Genomic DNA, 21,045 nt, shown 5'->3' with positions numbered 1-21,045 from the left:
TGAGCCTATCTGACGCCAGGAGCCAGGAGCTACTTCTGGGTCTCCCACGTGGACACAGCATCCCAAGGTTTTGGGCCGTCCTTGACTGCTTTCCTGCCACATGCAGGGAGCTGGATGGGAAGTGGAGCAGCCAGGACATGAACAGGCACCCATATGGGAACCCGGCACTTATAGGAGAAGAATTAGCTAACTGAGCCATCACACCAGGCCCCCATACATATATACACACACACTTCTATATATGTATAATTTTAACATAGCATGTATATATATACACATGTATCTATGTACGTATAATTTTAGCATAGTATGTATTTGACATATGTAGTATTTAAGCCTGACTGTCCGTATACAGACAAACACTCTAGAATACTGGTACTCACTTTGCCTAAATAACAAAAATATCACCTGAGGATTGTCTAAAGGTCTCAGGGACCGGGCCATCCCTCAGAACATTAAGATGCAATTTCTGGGGATGGGACCCTGAAGTAGTACCTCCTTTAAAGACTCACAGGGCTCTGGATGGCTCCATGTCCTCAGTCAGGCCCTTGCCACCTCTGGCCCAAGAGTGTGGGGGAGAGTCCCACTGTCTATATTTCTTGATCGTTCAGATTTTTACATCAAGTGGTTATTTCTGTTGGGTGAGGGTACTTAAAACTGTGTAAAAAGTAGAACCAAAAGGTAATGCACATTTTCTGCACACTTCTTGAAGAACTCGGATACATAAAGAGAAGGAGATAGAGAGAAAGTATAAGGGAGGAGGAGGAGTTCCTGCCCCGGCTAGGCAGCAGTCCGCAAAGGGTCCGCCCCGCAGCCTACCTCGTACGGGGCCGAGGCACTCTGACTCCAGCCATGGGGTTTTTCTAACACCACCTTTTCAGAGAAAAATAAAACTGGTCAGTAAAACGGACCCACACAATCAACTTGGAAACACCATTTTCCAAGACCTCACACCTTAGACAGAGCAGGGAGGAAGAAAGGGACGGAGGCTGGGTGGGAAGATGGAGAGAGTTGGGGGAGAGCCACAGAATCCAGAAGGGTAGAGGAGCGTGGCCTGGACAGGAAGGAAGGAAGAAGCCTCAGGTTGAAAGCTTGCTGCAGATTGCAAAAACAGAGAGGGCCCCCTCTTGCCAGGATACAGGCAGCTGCTTGTCCCAAACAAAGAGTTGCCCTTGCCCTCCGGGGATGCTGACAAGGTTTAACAAAGCCTGGATCAAAATCGGAAGCAGCTTTCGATTCAATTCTGCCCAGCCCTAAGCCTGGATATCCACAGGACTGCTGACTTGGGCCAAAGAAACTTTGGGGTCCCATCTTTTGACGTAGCAGTTCTTTTGCCACCTGACCAAGTTCCTTTGCTGGGCCAGAGATAAGTTGAAGTACCAGAAGTACCCTGTCAGGCAGAGGCTACACGGCTTAGAGCAGTGCTGTTCCCCTGCAGAGGAATCTGGGGAACCAACTACTGTGAAAACACAGATGATCCCAACTCCCGCCAGCTGTGCTCAAACCAACTGCATAAAGAAGGGCCAAGGGGCAGCTCTCCTGAGGATGTTGTCATTCTCAGATTTTGCCAAAGCTGAGGCAGGATTATCCACCCCCAGGAACAACTTTTGCAAGACTCCAAATGAAGCAAGATCAACTTATGAGCAGATGGGATTTACAGGGGATTGTACTTTGGAAGACTGTCTTACTAGAAGACATACAAAGAATCCTTATAGTTAAGAGGCTTTGCCGATGACCCCCAAGAATTAACTGATATAAGCTCAGTGTCTGCATAGCGTTTTAGGAGCAGGTGCGCTTAGAGGCTGACAAGGTTAAGCGCAGAAGCTTGTCTGCCGGACAGCCCACACTAGATTGTGAGCACCGGGCAAAGCCAGCATCACCCATCCATCCGTTCTCCCTTCCTGGCAGCGGTGCCAGACTTGGTACACAGCGGCGAAGCCCACATGAGACTCTCTGGCAGACCCCACCTCCTCAGGGGCAGATGGGTGTGTTACCTGTATCTCCTGCCGCTGGGAAGGGCCTCCTGGATCTCTGTCAAGCTTGCTGCTGATATCCTCCCGGAGCTTTTGCAGACAGTTTCTGGCCTGGGAGGGAGGACAGGAACCTTGAACGTTAGGGGGCGGGGAAAGAGAGGGTGCTCACCCACCTTCGTGCCCCACCCCCACCTGTACCTGAACCACCTTTCTAAGCAACAAAATAAACACAATTCCCTGCCCTAGTATTACTAACATGCTAGCTGGGAAGATGCACATTGCTGGAGACAAGTAAAATGTGTAGCACGTTCTATCCTGATCTGGACCATTGAGAAACATGAGCCAGTGGAGGGAGAGAGCACTGTGAAGGGAGGGGGCTTGGCCAACAATTTCAGACTGCATGGCTGGAACATAGTGGGAAGCATGAGCTCCCTGATAAGTATTTGTTGATAACTGACTGATCCCATAAAAAGGATAAAAACATTTGAACACATGGGAGGGACTGATGGTCACTTCGGAGGGAGCACAGAACCCATAAAGAAGGAAGACAGGGACTGATGACATAGCACAGTGGGCTAAGCTGCCGCTTGTGACATTCCAATAGAATGTTGGTTCGAATCCTGGCTGCTCTGCTTCCAATGCAACTGCCTGCTAATGCATCGGGGAAGGCAATGGGAGATGGCCTGAGTGCTTCAGTTCCTGCCACCCATTTGGGAGACCAGGTAGAATTTCTGGCTCCTGGCTTAGGTCTGGTCCAAACTTGGCTACTGAAGCCATCTGGGGAAAACCAGGGGACGAAAGATTGCACTCTGCCTTTCAGATAAATACATCTTTTTAAAAAATGAAACAAAGGGCGCGGTGCAATACCATAGTGGTTAAGGTCCACACCTTGAACACGCCAGGATCCCATATGGGCGCCGGTTCTAATTCCAGCGGCCCCACATCCCATGCAGCTCCCTGCCTGTGGCCTGGGAAAGCAGTAGAGGATGGTCTAAAGCTTTGGGATCCTGCACCCACGTGGGAGACCCAGAAGAGGCTCCTGGCCCCGGATAGGCTCAGCTCCAGCCATTGCGGCCGCTTGGGGAGTGAATCATCAGAGGGAAGATCTTCCTCTCTGTCTCTCCTCTCTGTATTTTTGCCTTTCCAATAAAAATTAATGAATCTTTTTAAAAAATGAAACAAAACAAACAAATATAAAACAGATCATTTGGGGAGAGGACTAGTGAATGAAAGAGCTTTTTCTGCCTTTCAAATAAATAAATATTTAAACAAAAAACAGGAAATAAAAAAAACAGCTTTACAAAAGTGTCCTGGACACCCCTCAGAGTGAGGGGTACCCACCTCCTGGATATACTGGACCTCACTCTTGAGCTGATTAATGTTCTTCTCGTGGATCATCTTATCCCCAGACCGTCCCTTCAAGTACACCTGAAATAGGAAAGGCAGGTCTCATGAGTCAGGAAACCGAAAGTAAGTGACTTCCACGCAAACCAGCACCTCCAGCACGTCTGCTAGTGAGGGAAGCACTTAGTACCAGCCTACTAGGCGACAACGTAGTGTGATTTACATCGGGGGACTGAAACAGAAAATGTTTCCTTCTGATCTATCATCTGTTTCTGGAAACTTAACCTGATGCCATCCATGTAGCTAAATGACACACAGCAATCCTGGTGCAAAGAGGCACGGAGACGCAGGAAAAAACTCATCACCCAGCCTGTTTCTAAGGAAAAGAGGGACTGAAACACTCTGAGAAAGTATTTCTGTGGTTTTTATATCTTAAAAATGCACGCACAAATTTAGTGTTCAGCAAAATACCATGTATGGCTACAAAAAAAATGAAAACAACAAAAATGTTGAATACCGGATATGTAGTTAAACAGATTATAATTAAGTCTAGAATAGTATGGAAGCAAGCATGTTAAAATGCCAAACCTTTACACTTGTAGACACGGAAGATGCTGTAGTTAAAGTGCATCTGTGTGGGGGGAGCAGGTTGTAGAACACAATGTGTGATCTTTTTTTTTTCAAATACATACACATGCGGGAGGTAGGAGGCTACAGAAAACTATGTTAATTAACAATGCTACACTGATAGCATGATGGATTAGTTCTATTTTCTTCTGGGACATGAAATGACTTTAAGGAAAAGAAATGAAAGGATTCTAAACGAGAATAAAGCTATTTCTATTTGCAGATGATCTAATCTTATATTCATATGCAGAACGTCCTAAAAAATTCACTAAAAATCTATTGAAGTAGTAAATAAATGCAGCAAGGTTGGAGGACACAATAGCAATATAAAATTAACCATATTTCTGTAACTAGAATAAAACAGTCCAAAATGAAAGTAAGAACCCAAGTCCGGGGCTGCATCGTGGCACAGTAGGTAGAGTCACTGCCTGTAATGCTTACATCCCACACGGTTCTGGTTCAAGATGTCGCTGCTGTACTTCTGATCCAGTTCCCTGCAGTCGAGGATGGTTCAAAGCCTTAGGACCCTGCACCCAAGTGGGAGACCCTGAAGAAACTCCTGGTTACTGGCTTCGGATCCGCTCCGTTCTGCCAGGTGCAGCCATATAGGGAGTAAACCAGAGGATGGAAGATTTTTCTGTCTTTATCTACGTAAATCTACCTTTCCAATAAAAACAAATAAATCCTTAAAAAATAAAAAGTGAGTGGGATTTCATGTAAAGTATAATTAAAAAGTAAAATCAATTCTACTTATAACAGCACCAAAAAAAGGAAAAAAAAACCATTAGGAATCAATGTAACAAAAGCTTAAGATTTATTCTTCAGAAATGAAAAAAATATTGTTGAAAGAAATAAAAGACCTAGAGAGAGAGAGCATCTTACTTCAATAGGTCCGAAAAGTATAATTTTTTTTTAATTGGAAAGTCAGATTTACAGAAACAGAAACAGAAAGACAGATCTTCCATCCGCTGGTTTACTCCCCAAGCAGCCACACCGGCCAGAGCTGAGCCAATCCAAAGCCAGAAGTCAGGAACTTTTTCCAGGTCTCCCATGTGGGTGCAGGGTCCTAAGGCTTTGGGCCATCCTCAACTGTTTTCACAGGCCACAAGCAGGGAGCTGGATGGGAATGGAGCAGCCGGGATACGAACTTTTTTTAGTCACTATGCTACCGCGCTAGACCCAGAAAACTCAAAATTGTTAAAACAGCAATACTCCAGGGTCAACACAATAGCACAACCGACTAATCCTCCACTTCCAGGTGCTGGGATCCCATTCAGGCACTGGTTTGCATCTCAGCTGCTCTGAAAAGCAGTGGAGGATGGCCCAAGTGTTTGGGATTCTGCACCCACTTGGGAGACCCAAAAGAAGCTCCTGGCTCCTGTGTTTGGATCTGCTCAGCTCTGGCTGTTGCAGCCATCTGGGGAGTGAACCAGTGGATGGAAGATCTTTCTCTCTGTCTCTCCTCTCCACAAATCTGCCTTTCCAATAAAAACAAATAAATTTCATAAAAAAGACAGCAATACTCTCCAAACTGACTGACAAGATAAAACACACTTCCTATCAAAATCCAAGCTAGCCTCCTTGCAAAAACTGATCCTAACATTCATATGAAAAAATGCAATGGATCTTGAGTAGCTAAAAAAATAACCAAAACAAACAAACACCTTGAAAAAGAACATAGGTGGAAGCTAGCTTTTTCCAATTTCAAACTAATTCAAAGCTAAGGTGATCAAGACAGCATGGCACCTGCATAAGAGCACGGGGGAGAAGGGAGCTGCACAACCTGCTGGGATAACTGAGTATCTACAAGCCAAAGAACAAAGCTGAACTCCTTCCTCATACTATACAAAAAATCATTTCAAACTGGGTCATAGATCTATTCATAAGATCAAAAACTGTATCTCTTAAAGAAAATATGGGAATAAACCTTGGGTTAGACAAGCCTTAGATATGACACCAAAAGCAGAAGCAATAAAAGAATAAGTAGACAAATTGAACATCATCAGAATCAAAAACCTGGGTGAGCTGGCACAGCAGGTTGAGCCAGCATCCCATGCAGAACTGGTTTCAATCCTGGCTGATCCAGCTCCCTCCTAATGTGCCTGGGGAAGGAAAGGAAAATGGCTCAAGTGCTTGGGCTCCGGCACCCACACAGGACACCTGAATGGAGTTCCAGGTGCTTGGCTTCAGTCTCAACTACTGTGGCCAGCTGGGGAATGAAGCAGCAGATGGAAGATCTCTTTTTCACTCTTTCTTGATCTCTCTTTCTCTATATGGCACTCTGCCTTTCAAAATAAATAAAAATAAAACCTGGGGGCTAGCGATATGGCACAAGAGATTAAGCTGCTGCCTGCAACATCAGCATCATATATGAGAGAACTGGTTCAAGTCCCAGGCACTCCATTTGTGATCCAGCACCTGGATAATGCACCTGGAAAACCAGATGATGGTCTAAGTGCTTGGGAAGAGAATTAGCAGGTCTAAGATCTATTCCCGCCCCATCTTTCATTCTTTGCAATAAATAAATAAATAAACAAATATTAAAAAAAAAATCTTCTGAGCCTGGCACGGTGGCCTAGCAGCTAAAGTTCTCGCCTTACACATGTTGGGATCCCATATGGGCACTGCTTCTAATCCATGCGGCCCCACTTCCCATCTACCTCCCTGCTTGTGGCCTGAGAAAGTGGTCGAAGGTGACACAAAGCCTTGGGACCCTGTACCTGCATGGGAGACCCGGAAGAAGTTCCTGGTTTCATACTGGCTCAGCTCTGGCCATTGTGGCCACTTGGGAAGTGAATCAGCTGACAGAAGATCATCTTCTCTGTATATATAACTTTCCAATAAAAATGAAATAATAAATCTTTTTTTAAAAACCTTCTAAGAATTTTAAAACTTTGGTATTTTAAAGGCTATCATTAAGAAAGAAGGGGCTGACATCATGGCATAGTAGGTTAGGCCTCATTCTGCACTGTGGATATCCCATAAGGTTGTCAGTTCATATTGCAGCTGCTCTACTTTCAATCCAGATTCCTGTTCATGGCCTGGGGAAGCAGTGGAGGATGCCCTGAGGCCTTGGGCCCCTGTATCCATATAAGAGACCAGGAAGAAGGCCCTGGCTCCTGCTTTGGACTGAATTCAGCACCAGCTGTTGTCGCCATTTGGGGAGTGAACCAGCAGATAGAACATCACTCTTTGTCTCTCCTTTCCTATGTAACTCTGCATTTCAAATAAAAAGAAAATAGATCTTAAAGGAAAAAATAAAGTAAGAGGAGGGCTAGTGCTATCATACATGAGTGAGTAAGCCATGGCCTACAATGCTGGCATCCCACATGGATGCCGATTCCAGTCCTAGCTGCTTCATTCCTGATCAAGTCCCCTGGTAACACTCCTGGGAAAGTAGGAGAAGATGGTCCAGGTCACTGGACTGCAGTATCCCCGCAGGAAAGACATTTCACCCATTAGTTCACTCCCCAAGTGGCCACAACTGAGCCAATCTGAAGTCAGGAGCCAGGAGCTTCTTCTGGGTCTCCCACATGGGTGCAGGGTCCCAAGGCTTTTGGGCTGTCCTCTGTTGCCTTCCCAGGCTATAAGCAGGGAGCTGTGTGGAAAGTGGAGCAGCCGGGATTAGAACTGGTGCCCATATGGGATCCCAGCGCTTGAAGGGGTAGATTAGCCAATTGAGCCACTGCACTGTGCCCAACAAGTTATTTTTCTAAAGAGAAAATGAATGGGCATTTGGCACAGCAGCTAAGGGGTCACTTATGATGCCTGCACCCTGAGAGCTGGTTTGTATCTCAGTTTCTCTACTTCCAGTCCAGCTCCTGCCAATAAACACTCTAAGGGCAGCAAGTGATGGCTCAAGTACTTAGGTCCCTGGCATGACAGACCTGGATTGAATGCTGTGTTTCTGGCTTTGCCCCATTCTGACCCTGGCTGTTGCAAACATATGGGGCATGCACCTCAGACAGATGATTTCTTTCTCTCTTTCAAATCACATGAAAATAAGCAAAAATAAATTAAAATGAAAGAAAAGGAAGGGCAGGTGATTAGCTGGGTAGTGCAGATGCCATGTCCTATATCTGAGCACCTAGATTCTATGCCCGGCTCTGGTTCCTGAGCCCACCTTCCTGCTAACTCAGATCTCAGGAGGTGGCAGGGATGGCTCAGGTAACTGGGTCTCTGCCATCCATGTGGAAAACCTGGTTTGAGTTCCCGGCTCCTGGCTTCGCCTGGCTAAAGCAGGTTTTTGCATGCATTTCAGGAGCACACTAGCAAATGGGAGTCTAGCTTCTCTCTCTCTGCCTCATAAATTAATTACTTAATGAAACATTCTTCATCTGAAAGACAGGGGCAAAGAAAGATCTTCTATCTTTTGGCTCACCGAATGAACAAAACAGCTGGGGCTCAGGCAGGCGAAATCCAGGAGCCAGAAACTATATCCAGGTATCCCATGTGGGTAGCAAGGACCCAAACACTTCCATCATCATGGCTGTCTCCCAGGGTACGAGGCAGCAGAAAACTCGAGTCAGAAAGAAGTAAAGCAAGATTCCAATGCCAAGCATTCCAACATAGGATGCCGGTATCTCAGACAGCATCTTAAACCCTGTGCCAGACACTTACCCCAACTATGCTCATTTAAAAAAAAGAAATTCTATAGACTGATCTATCTGTCTCCATAACCTCTAGCAGCAAAACACAACTCATGGGCAGGTCCCTCAATAATTCACCCCAGCCATCTCCAAAGTGGGGGCCAGGAGGCAGTGGGTCACTCTCAGCAGACTGTGGTTCCCTTCTATGTAACTGAGATCCATCTGTCCAGGAGTTAACCAGGACCCAGCCTCTTGATCTAGTTCCTTCTAGTCAAGACTCTAGTTAGTTCCCTTTGGTGATGTCACCTGCTCCCTTCCAGGGAGGGAGCCTACAGGGAGAGAGGAGTGAGCAAATGTGGAGGTGAACTAGCTTACCTTAATGATCTCCTCATGTCCATCGTTGGATTCGATCAGTTCTGAGGCCAGAGAATGACCAGTTGAGTGGCTGGACACCATGGCATAAGTCTTCCGGGCCGCCTGTCCGAAAAAAGAAGAGAAAAATACAAGTGTTTCAAAACCACACGGCAAGCCTGCAATGCCTGCCCCTCGACCAGTGCAAAAGACCTGCTCCTCCAAAGATGGGAAGGGTTAGTCTGATCTCCACCTCTAGAAATCCACTTTGGAAATCTTAACAGAAACCGAACCACCGCAAGGACACCAGATGGAGAGAATGAGGTGCAGTCGTGGTTAGTTTTCACTTTAGTGGGAGCCTGTCTCCCCACCCACAAAGCAGTGCATACTGTGGAGGTCAGCTGGATGTGCTGCAGAGGAGGTGCCCCCAAGCTTGCAGGTAGCACTGGGGTGGGGTGAGAGGTCACCAGCAGGACAGAACAGACCAAGGGGGGAGAGACCTTGTCCAACAGGAAACCTCAGTACCTTCTGGGCTATGTGCTCAAGTTCATCTCCTGTCAGTTCACCCTGGAGAGTCAGCCTGAGAACATCCACGCCGCCCTAGTAATGACAATGACAGCCACGATAACCCATTTACCTCTATAGGCCACAGGACCCAAGTGCTACTTGCCACACAGACATGCTAGCAGTGGCCTTAATCATCACCACTTACAGTCAAGGGAGACTGAGGCTCAAAGAGATAGCATTAGCTCACCCAAGATCAGGGCACTCTGGGCCTGAGGGTGTCTCTGGGAAGCCCTCCCCAGGGCATGGTGGCTGCAGTTCTTCCCTCCCTGCAGCCCCAGGGGAGCCTCCTTGCTTCTTAGATTATAGAGAGCACAGAGCCTGGGCTGCCCTCACGCTGGTTGTGCAACGTGGCATATGACACCAGGAATGCCTACTCTGACCACCAATGGGAATCTAGGGATGCACTTGACAAGATCAGAATATCCTTCCTGAACCAAACTACAGGAAGGCACCAGTGTCCAAAGCCCCCTTTCAATGAGCTGCACAGAAATGAAGCAAATGAGAGCGGGTAAGATGCATTCACCTAGAGATCTGCATCATTTCAAAGCATGAAGTAGGTTCTTGTTCACTGTTCAAAAAAAAAAAAAAAACCGCACAAATGCACGCTCAGGGATCCCATGGATGCTGGTTCATGTCCTGGTTGCTCCACTTCCCATTCAGCTCTCTGTGGCCTGGAAAAGCACTTGAGGAGGCCCAAAGCCTTGGGAGACCTAGAAGAAGCTCCTGGATCCTGGCTTCCACTGTGGCCACTTGGGGAGTGAACCAGCAGGTGGAAGATCTTACTCTCTGCATCTCCTTCTCTCTGCAAATCTGCCTTTGCAATTAAAATAAAATAAATCTTAAAAAAGAGCAATATCGTGGGCAAAATTAAAAACCAGAAGGGAAAAGCACATAGTGAGAGGGAGAAGGGGATTTAGTAAGAAAACATTGAAAGACAGAGAGAAGGCCAGCTACGCAGAGTGGGTCTGGCTCTGCCAGTACCTGTGTTCGGGACAGAGGAAGGCAGGGGAACCTGGCAACCCTGGGCCTGTGGCTCGTGCTGCTGTAAAGGGCAGCACCAAGTAGGTCCCAGCCTCCTCTGAGTTCCACACTGTGGGCAGCACAAAGTACTGGGAGTGCTCCTTCTAGTGCAGGGAGTGCCTGGGAGTGTCTACCTCTCCCAGGCAGTAAAGGAAAGGTAGATAAGTGCTGGGCAATCCACACATAAAAGTGACCATGAGGGCCCGGTGTGGTGGCCTAGCGGCTAAAGTCCTTGCCTTGAATGCGCAGGGATCCCATATGACCACTAGTTCTAATCCCAGCAGACCCTCTGCCCATCCAGCTCCCTTCTTATGGCCTGGGAAAGCAGTCAAGGACGGCCCAAAGTCTTGGGACCTTGCACCCGTGTGGGAGACTTGGAAGAAGCTCTGAGCTCCTGGCTTCAGATTGGCTCAATTCTAGCCGTTGCAGCTACTCGGGGAGTAAATCATCATACGGAAGATCCTCCTCTCAGTATATCTACCTTTCCAATAAAAATAAATAAATCTTAAAAAAAAAATTAAAAAGAAAAAAAGAAAAGAAAAGAAAGTGACCTTGAGGCCACCTCAGGCCCATCTTACTCTGATTTTTTTTTAAGATTTATTTATTTTTATTACAAAGTCAGATATACAGAGAGAAGGAGAGACAGAGAGGAAGATCTTCCATCCGATGATTCACTCCCCAAGTGAGCGCAACGGTTGGTGTTGTGCCAATTTGGAGCCAGGAGCCAGGAACCTCTTCTGGGTCTCCCATATGGGTGCAGGATCCCAAAGCACTGGGCCGTCCTCTACTGCTTTCCCAGGCCACAAGCAGGGAGCTGGATGGGAAGTGGAGCCGCTGGGATTAGAAGCAGTGCCCATAAGGGATCCTGGCATGTTTAAGGCAAGGACTTTAGCCGCTAAGCCACACACCACCAGGCCCATCCTGATGGATTTTAAGGAACCCTCCTAAGCTTCCCTCTTGGTGGAGGAGAGAGCAGTCTCAGGCATAATGCATAATTCTCGGTGTTCTCATCAGTAAAAAAGGGGACTACTTCTATACCATCGAGAGATTTTTCTCAAGATGAACTGAAAGTACATGGAGGATGCACTCATGCAAGAGGGAGACAGTCAAATTTACCAGCCTCCTCCTACTTCCTGGACCCTGAAGCCATCCCGATCCTGGCAAACTAACTGCTTTTAACAAAGACAACCAATTCCTACCCAGTGCAGGCCAGATCCCTGCAGCACCTGGTTCCTTTACTTGTGTTTCATGAGCAATCACCCCTTTTTAGCTGCTCATTCCTTAAAGTTTGGTGTCTGCCCTAAGCACAGGGAAACAGTCTGTGAATGCTCTGTGACGTCTAGGTCAAGAGAACACTTCAAAAGAAAAGAAGAATTCGTTTTCAAACAGCCACAGTGCCTGCCTATTCCTTTTTCCCAGTAGGCAGGTATGCAACGGGATTAAAATGTCCTGTACCTGGGGACAGCTGGGGAGGGCAAGAGCACCCTTGGTCAGAACAAAGGGCTTGTCACCAACAGAAATCATCCGGTCTCATTATTTCACCAACGAGGCATCCCAATTATAAGAACACAGACAAGTTAGACTGGGTTTGAGCATGACAGACTGCCTACTCTTGTTACCAGAATCTCAGGGGAAAAAAAATGAGACATGGTGAGTTGTGAATTGAAATGATACCAGGAGTGGGAAGTATGGGGGTGGGAGGAGTGTTGCTGTTGTGGTATAGTGGATTAAGCCACGACCTGCAATGCTGGCATCCCAGCATTTGGGCAATCAGTTCAAGTCCCAGTTGCTCCACTTTCAATCCAAATCCTTGCTAAAGTACCTGGGAAAGCAGCAGAGGATGGCCCAACTACTTCAGTTCCTGCACTCTGGCTTCAGCACAGCTCAGCTGTCCCTTACCCTGGGCTTCCATTCCTGTGTGTTACAGCCTTTTGGAAAGTGAAGCAGCAGATACAAGATCTCTTTCTCTCCATCTCTCCTTTTTCTGTAACTCTACCTCTCAGATAAACAAATACATCTAAGAGAAGAGATGAAATAAAGCACAGGGGCGGGCATTTGGTGCAAGTCATTACTTAGGATGTCCACAACCTATATCAGAGTGCCAGGGTCGAGTCCCATCTCCACTTCCCATCCACTTTCCTAACAAGGAGTACCGGGGATGCAACAGATGATGTCTCAGGTATTAGGTCCCAGTGACCCATGAGGGAGACCCAGATGGGATTTCTGGCTTCAGCCGGGCCAGTCCTGGCTGTTGAAGGCATACGAGGAATGAATTAATGTTGGAAGATCTCTATCTCCCTGTTGCTCTGCCTTATAAATAAATAAAAAATCAATGAGTAGATAAACTTTTTTTAAAGGACAGGCATCTGGCCTAATGGTTAATTGTTAAGGTGCCCACCTTCCACTTGGCAGTGCCCAGGTCTGGTTCCTGGTTCTGGCTCCTGATTCCAGCTCTCTGATAACACAGATCCTGAGACGCAGCAGAGAAAACTCAGGGAGAGGAGCCTGCCATCTTCATGGCAACTGGGTTCCTATTCTGCCTGTGGCTGGCATTCCCCCATCCCCTTGCTCCCGTTTTAGTTATTGGGAAGTAAGTCAGAGGATGGGAGTATTCCCTGTCCTTTTTGTACCTACTAAACAAACAAAAGGAAAAAAGAAAAGAAAAGAAAAAGTACTTAAATAATGGCAGCGGTGGAGAGGGGCAGGCTACTATTGTGGCTCAGCACATGAAGAGACCACCTGCTACACCACCATCCCACATAGGACTGCTAGCTGGAGTCTGCTGCTTCACTTCTAATCCAGTTTCCTACTAAAGTGCCTAGAAAGGTAGATATGCCAAATACTTGGGCCCCTGCCACTTACGTGAGAGATCAGGATAGAATTCTGAACTCCTGGCTTCAGCCTGCCCAACTTAGAGGCTGTAGCCATTTGGGGGATTCAAATGTCTAGAACATGTGCACATTCACAAAATATTTAGCACGGGTAAAAGAACTTTCTTTCTGCCTTTCAAATAATAAATAAATATCTTTAAAAATAATGCCTGTAAGCTTTCTAAATTTGGCAAAGCACATAACCTATAAATTTAGCAAGCCAAGCAAATTCTAAAGAGAATGAACTTGAGGGGCTGGCACAGGTTGTAACACGCCAAGTCTCCTCCTGCAGCACTGGCATCCCATCTGGGCATGGTTCCAGTCCCAGCTGCTCCACTCCCAATCCAGCTCCCTGCTTGTGACCTGGGAAAGCAGCATGGGGTTGGCTCAAGTCCTTGGACCCCTGCACCCTAGTGAGGGACCTGGAAGAAGCTTCTGGCTCCCTGCTTCAGACTGGTCCAACTGTGGCTGTTGTAGCCATTCAGGGAGTGAACCAACAGATGGAAGATCTCTCTCTCTCTCTTTCTCTCTGTGTCTTTTCTTCTCTCCCTGTAACTCTGTATTTCCAGTAAAAATAAATAAATCTTTTAAAAAGAAAGAATAAACCTGAAATGTGCATCATGATACATCATAAACTTTTTTTCTTTAAGATTTATTTATTTAGTTTGAGAATCAGAGTTTGAGAAAGAGAAAATCTTCAAGTTGTGATTCCCTTCCCAGATGGCCACAATGGCCAGCACTGGCCAGGCCCAAGTCTAGAGCCAGGGTCTTCTAGGTCTCCCAGGAGGCTGATGGGGAGGGGCCTAGGTAATTGTTTTCCCCAGGCGATTAGTAGGGAGCTGATTAGAAGTGATGCTAACATCACAGGTGTAGTTTTGTGCACTACATCACAATGAAAGCCCTTATAATTAAACTTCTGATAACCAAAATCAAAAATGCTTGAAAGGAGACAGAGAAAAATGACATGTTATCTGTTGGGGGAATCAGTCTAAATGGCAGATTTCTTATCAGAAATGACAGGCCACAGAAAGTAGCTTATCATCTTTCAAGTGCCAAAAGAACTGTCTACTCACAATCTTATACCTAAGAAAGTAAATCAAGATATTCTTGGATATAGGAAAATTAAGATAATTTCTCCCTAGCAGACCTCCTATTAAAAGAACAGCTTTAAAAAAAATAGTTCTATAAACAGACAACCAAAAAGCATCACTGAAACTTTAAAATGAAACACAGATAGAGAAAAAAAAAAAAACAGGTAAACCCAATTAGGGTTTCCTTCTTCAAACCTTGCCAGTAATTACATCAAATGTAAGTGGTCTAAACATACCAACTAAAAGAGATTGGCAACATGAAGTTTAAGTAATGAGAATATTCTTACCACAAAAACAATAGCTATGTGAGGTACCATTTATGTTAACTAGATTTAGACATTCCACAAAGACCAAAACAATGTGTTGTATGTGGTTTAAAAAAAATCATCCAATAATCCAATATGCTCACATACTATCTGCAAGAAACACCCTTCAAATATAAAGATAGTAGGTTGAAAGTAGGATAGGCAAAGTTACATCATGTAAACATCAAAGTGGCTAAACTGTTCTCGGATAACTTTAGAGCAAAGATTAACCAGAGACAGACAGGAACATTACATAATGATAAGAGGATCACTTCACAAAAAAGGACATAGCAACTGCAAATGGATATGGGACAAACCACAAAGCTGGAAAATGTGACACAAAACTGCATAGACCTGAAAGGAATAAAGCCCAAATCCACAACTTCAGTTGGAAACTTCAACTTTCATCTCTTAGGAGCTGACAGAACAGGAAAACTAGACAAAATTATCAGCAAGAGGGTTCAGTGCAGTAGCCTAGCAGCTAAAGTCCTCGCCTTGAACATGCTGGGATCCCACATGGGGGCCGGTTCTAATCCCAGCCGTCCCATGTCCCATCCAGCTCCCTGCCTGTAGCCTAGGAAAGCAGTAGGGGATGGCCCAAAGCCTTGGGACCCTGCACCTGCACGGGAGACCTGGAAGAAGCTCGTGGCTCCTGGCTTTGGGTTGGCTCAGCTCTGGCTGTTGTGACCACTTGGGGAGGGAACCAATGGATGGAACATTTTCCTCTCTGTCTCTTTTCTCTGTACATATAATTTTCCAATAAAAATAAAATAAATCTTTTTAAAAAATCAGCAAGAATATATAAGAATTCAATTCCACCACCAATCGACAGAATCCAAACAACGTTTATAGAACACTCAAAAACAGCAGAGAATACATTCTTTTCATGTGTTTATGAAGCACTCGCCAGGGTAAGCCATAAACTGAGCCATAAAACAAACCTCAACAAATCTAAAATAGTCAAAACCATAAATTGTACCTGATTTGATCCAATGGAATTAAACTAGAAATCAACAGAAAGAAGGTAAAAAAAAAAAATCTGCAAATACTGGGAAATGAAATTATATACTTTTAAACCACCTTTGCATCAAGAAAGACTTCTCAAGGAAAAATTTAAAATAATTGAATATACTGAACAAAATAATAAGCTTCTCTATGTGAAATTCATTAGAAGAGAGGCTAGGCACTGTGGTGCTGAGGGCTAAGCCGCTGGGGGAGACATCAGCATTCGCATTGGATCACCGGTTTAAGTCCCAGCTCCTCTGTTTCTCATCCAGCTTCCTGCAAACACACTTGGGAGGCAGCAGATGATGCCTCCATACTTGGGCACTGCCACCTGGGTATGTGGAAGACCCGGATGGAGATCCTGGCTCCTAGCTGGCTTTAGCCAGGCCCAGTCCTGGCTGCCGCAGGTATTAAGGCAGCAAACTGGCAGATGGAATTTAGTCCATCAGCAACTCTTTCTCTCTTTCCCAAAACTCTCACTCTGTCTTTCAAAGAAACGAATGAATACATTTTTCAAAAAAAAAAAAAAGAAAAGAAAAAGAAAACCTTAGTTAGTAATATAAGCTTTTACAAGAATTTAGAGGAAAAAAAAAAACTGAGCCTCAAAGCAAGTATAAGGGAGAAACTAATGAGCAGAAATTAGCAATATTTACCAGAGGAAAATAGAGAAAATCAATGAAAACAAGGATCTTGGTGATTTGGAGAAGACAAACGAAACTGACAAGGCTTCAGCAAGACTTACAGAATTAAAGGACAAATTAACAATATTTGAAATGAAACAGGATATCTTTTAAAAAGCCCTGCAGATGCCAGAAAGACACAGGATTTAATACTATGAACAATTCTATAAAGATAAACCTGATAATTTAGATGAAATGGGTTTATTTCTGGAAAAACACAAACTATTACAACTCTTCTAATACGAAATGTATAACCTGGATAATCTTGTATCTATTAAGGAAATTAAATTCATAACTTTTAAAAAAAATCCTCACGCCCAGATGGCACCACTGAAGAATTTCAACAAACATTTCAGTCAGTACAAGGAGGAGTCAGAGCGAGGAGTGAAGTGAAGCGAGAGAGAGAGGAAAGGGGGGTACTCCACCAGATGATATCTCTCACAAGCATCAATTCTATTCTTTGGTATCTCATTGCAACCCAGGGAAAACATAAAGAGCATTTCATTGAAGAAGACAAATAGATGGGCAAGTAAACACACAAAAATATGTTTAACATCAACAGCCTGTAGAGAGATATAAATTAAAACTACAGCAAGATATCATGGCAACACCAAGGGCTTCACAGGATGTGGAGAAATTGGGTCCATCACACATGACTGGTAAAAAATGCAAAATGACACACTTACTCCGGAAGATAGGCAATTTCCTTTAAAAATTAAATGCGCGACTACAATAGCAATCACTATCCTGGGCATCCAGAGAAATGATGAGACAGTTTCACACAAAACCCATGCAAATACCCGTTCACGAATATTTATAGCAACTGTGTAAACACCAGAATCTGGAAACAACCCAAATGTCTTCAGTAGGGTAGGCGTTGTGGCACAGTGCCCGCTGTAACATCAGAATCCATACCAGCTCCGCTTCCCACCCATCTCCCTACTAATACATTTGAGAAGGCAGCAGATGGCCCCAATATGTGCACCCCTGCTACCCATGAGGAAGACCCAGATGTTGTTCCTGGCTCCTGAACCAGGCCTGACCTAGTCATGATCGTTCATGGCCACTTGGGCAGTGAACTAGCAGGTGGAAGAGCTTTCTCTGTCTGTCTCTCTCCGGTACTCTGCTGTTCAAATAAATAAAATAAATATATAAATATTTTTTTTAAAAAAAAAACCTGTGACATATCCATTATTATAGAATATCACTCAACAACAGAAAAGAACCAACCATGGAGACAGGCAATAACAATCTCCAGAGAGATTTGTGCTGAGTGAAAAAAAAAATCACAAAAGGTTACATCTTACATGGTTCTGTTTACATAACATTCCTTTCCTTGCATGACAAAACATAGACATGAAGATTAGTGATTGCTAGGCCTTAAGACAGGAGAAGGAAATAGTAACACAGATACCGGAAGATAGCCAGGGCATATCTCCTGAAGGCCCAGCAGAATGTAAGCGTATTGTTGGCAGAAAATTACTATAGTCAATGAAATCTGCTTGACAGCATCATATTGAACAAGTGCAGAATTTGTAGCACTGAGGCAAAGAAAAGTGTTGTCCACTGTTTGGAAAATGACTTATGTCTCACTATGAATCTTCATGGAAAACACAGATATTCAAAATGTATGCCAGCAGACTTGTTCAACCTGCTTGGAGGACAATTCATGCCTCCTGTGTTGCTGCTTGTGTCTTTCCAGGTGGACTCCCATCATGTAGAACCTCTTGGGAAAAAATGCTCAAACAAGGCTGCCCATGTTCACTAGATACGTACCCTGCTTTTTAAACAAAATCAGATATGGGAGGTTAGCCCGGGGATAAGATGCCATCAGGTTGTTGGAACGTGACCCCCGATGCTCTCTGCAATAACCTTGTAACAGATGGTCCACAGCCCAGCTCAGTACCTTAGGCACGAGATGTAGGATTTGTGAATCCTACAACACAGCTCTAGCTGGAGCATGCTGGATTTCACTGCAACTGCAATGACCTGCCTACATTTCACTCAAAAACCCAGCATTTTCTTAGTATTCTATTGTCATAATGTGTCATAATCTATGCAACAGGATTCATATGTTCTGTTACTATCGAAGCATAAAATCAATTATATTACAAATACCTAAGGATTCAGAAGCCTGGCATTATGGTATTGTAGGTAAAGCTACCACCACCTGCACTGCCAGCATCTCATATCAATGCCACTTTGTGTCCTGGTTGATTCACTGCTGATCCAGCTCTCTGCTAATGGCCTGGGGAAAGCAACAGAAGATGGACTCCTGACACTCACAAGGAAGACCCAGATGAAGCTCTTGGCTTCAGCCTGTCCAGTGCTGGCTGTTGTGGCCATCTGGGAAGCAAATCAGCAGATGGAACACATTCTCTCTCTCATTATTCTCTCTCTCTCTCTCCCTCCCCACCCCACCGCCTTTACCCCTATTCCCTCTCCCTATAACTCTGAGTAAATAAATCTTTAAAAATAAATTACAACTTAGGCGCAGTGCAGTAGCCTAGCAGCTAAAGTCCTCACCTGGCACACACCAGGATCCCATATGGGTGCCGGTTCCAATCCTGGCAGCCTCGCTTCCCATCCAGCTCCCTGCCTGTGGCCTAGGAAGGCAGTAGAAGATGGCCCAAAGCTTTGGGACCCTGCACCCGTGTAGGAGACCTAGAGGAGGCTCCTGGCTCCTGAGCAGCTCAGCTCTGGCTGCTGGGACCACTTGGGGAATGAATCAGCGGATAGGAGATCTTCCTCTCTTTCTATTCTCCTCTGGATATCTGACTTTCCAATAAAAATTAAAAAAAAAAATTTTTTTTAAATTACAGCTGTATATTGGATGAAAGACACAATCTTGGGTTTTGATCAGCAATTCCTTTAGTGTCAAATGTTGGGAAGCTGACAATTTGTCAACAATATTAACATTTGTAAAGTTATGGAGTATTTTCATGATATTTTAAGAGATGCTAAACATGCAAGTTGTTTCCTAGTTTTTTATAAACCTGCTTTCAGTTCTGTGTTTCAGGCACTGTTATAATTTATTTATATTTGTAACCATAGTATCATATTGTATTACACAATTGGAGCATAACAGAATAATGAATTAGCAATCAACCAAGGTAAATTTTCAGACAATATGAAATAAGATACTTTTTCCACTAGTCACGAGTTTGCTTCATAAACGAAAACAATTTAGACTTTGTAAATCTCAGTAGTACTCTTGACTTTAAGGACTATGTAACAGTAAGCTCTACCTAACTATGAAATCTAGTTATATACGCTTTAGAATTTTCTAAAATACTTCTTTGGAATAGACACATGAATTTTAATGTAATAACTCTTAATGAGATTATACTAAAAAAAAAGATTATATTGAACCCAAAAGAGAACATGGGGCAGGATGGGAGTGTGAGTGAGTGTGGCTCTAACAGGACAACAGCGATGGAGATGTCTTCCCTCAGTGCTAATATCCAGGTTGTGATGGCTGCTATGGTGCTACAAGATTTTTCCACTGGGGGAAACTGAACAAGAGATGCAGAAGGCTTCTATTATTTCTTGGAACAGCATATGAAGCTGTAATATTTTTTTCTTAAAAACAAGAATTTTTTCATCCATTGTTCAGAGAAAAACTGGAGAATACAATAAAGAAAATAGGCATTTATAATCAACCGCCTGCAAATTGCCACTATTAACATATTAGTGCATCCTTTGTCATTTTAATGTACATTCCTCACGTGGATCACTACACACAGTTAAATGTTTGCTTTTGTCTGCTTTAACATTTCAATTTCGATCATATTAAATATTCTTCAGAATTGGTTTTTAATGGCTATGGGATTCTACTTCATAAGGTCAGTTATTCAACCTAACCAGTGTATTAGGTTACCAATTCCTTTTTATTTCATTTGAATGTGTGTCAATTGTACCACAGTAAAAGCTATCTTCCCTGTTCATACTTTGCAGGCAAGGATACGGGGCAGTACTGCAGAGCCTAGAAAATCACCAGACCTCCTGCCCACTTCACTCACAGTCCTTCAAGCCAATTTCTCTCCTTTGCAGGGAAAAAAATCAAAAAACAAAAAGAAAGAAAAAACAAACAAACACATTTGGAACAGTAAGGCCTTGGCTCAAACAGGTCTGGTCTTCATTTGTTGTGTATTTTGATTATACCCTCCTTCAGCTTTAGCATCTTAGTTGATGGGATGGACAGCATGATATACTCAAATATCAAACAATCAAGTGATCAATACAAGCAGACACGTGAAAGTGCAAAAACTGCGTAGAGAGGAATGTATTTCAATGTTTTATTTCTCTTCATTTTTTTTTATTAAAAGAGAGAGGCCTCTCATCTATTGCCTCATTCCTCCAATTCCTTCAAAATACAATATAACGCCAGATAAAGCCAGGAGTCCAGAATTTAATCTGCACAGGTGGTACAGGTGGTAGAGATACATGTATTTGGACCATCACCCCTACTTCCCAAACTGTCCATTAGCAGGAAGCTGAACTGGAAAGAGGGGAGCTGGGACTCAAACCAGGCACTCTGACCTGGGTTGCAGGCATCCCACATGGGATCTTAAGTGCTGCATTCAAACGCTCCTGCATATTGACTCTTCAAGATATTTTAAC

General features: G+C 44.3%; 1 protein-coding gene across 1 annotated transcript in view; it reads right to left on the bottom strand.

Annotated features, from left to right (window-relative positions):
• The window catches only part of TUFT1 (tuftelin 1), a 54,535-nt gene that overhangs the window by 18,155 nt on the left and 15,335 nt on the right, over nt 1-21,045 (bottom strand). Inside the window, exons 2-6 of the mRNA XM_040999019.1 lie at nt 8,909-9,010; nt 3,315-3,401; nt 1,995-2,084; nt 820-873; nt 513-518 (exon numbers count right to left, since the gene is read on the bottom strand). Of these exons, the coding sequence (XP_040854953.1) occupies nt 513-518; nt 820-873; nt 1,995-2,084; nt 3,315-3,401; nt 8,909-9,010 (339 nt within the window). The remainder of the gene's footprint in view (nt 1-512; nt 519-819; nt 874-1,994; nt 2,085-3,314; nt 3,402-8,908; nt 9,011-21,045) is intronic.

This window comes from Ochotona curzoniae, unplaced genomic scaffold, assembly GCF_017591425.1.
Source record: "Ochotona curzoniae isolate NIBS_2020 unplaced genomic scaffold, NIBS_Ocur_1.0 scaffold_1037, whole genome shotgun sequence".
In the NCBI taxonomy this organism is placed as follows: domain Eukaryota; kingdom Metazoa; phylum Chordata; class Mammalia; order Lagomorpha; family Ochotonidae; genus Ochotona; species Ochotona curzoniae.
Note: the sequence above shows the minus strand (reverse complement) of the source record. Positions and strands in the feature narration are given on the sequence as shown.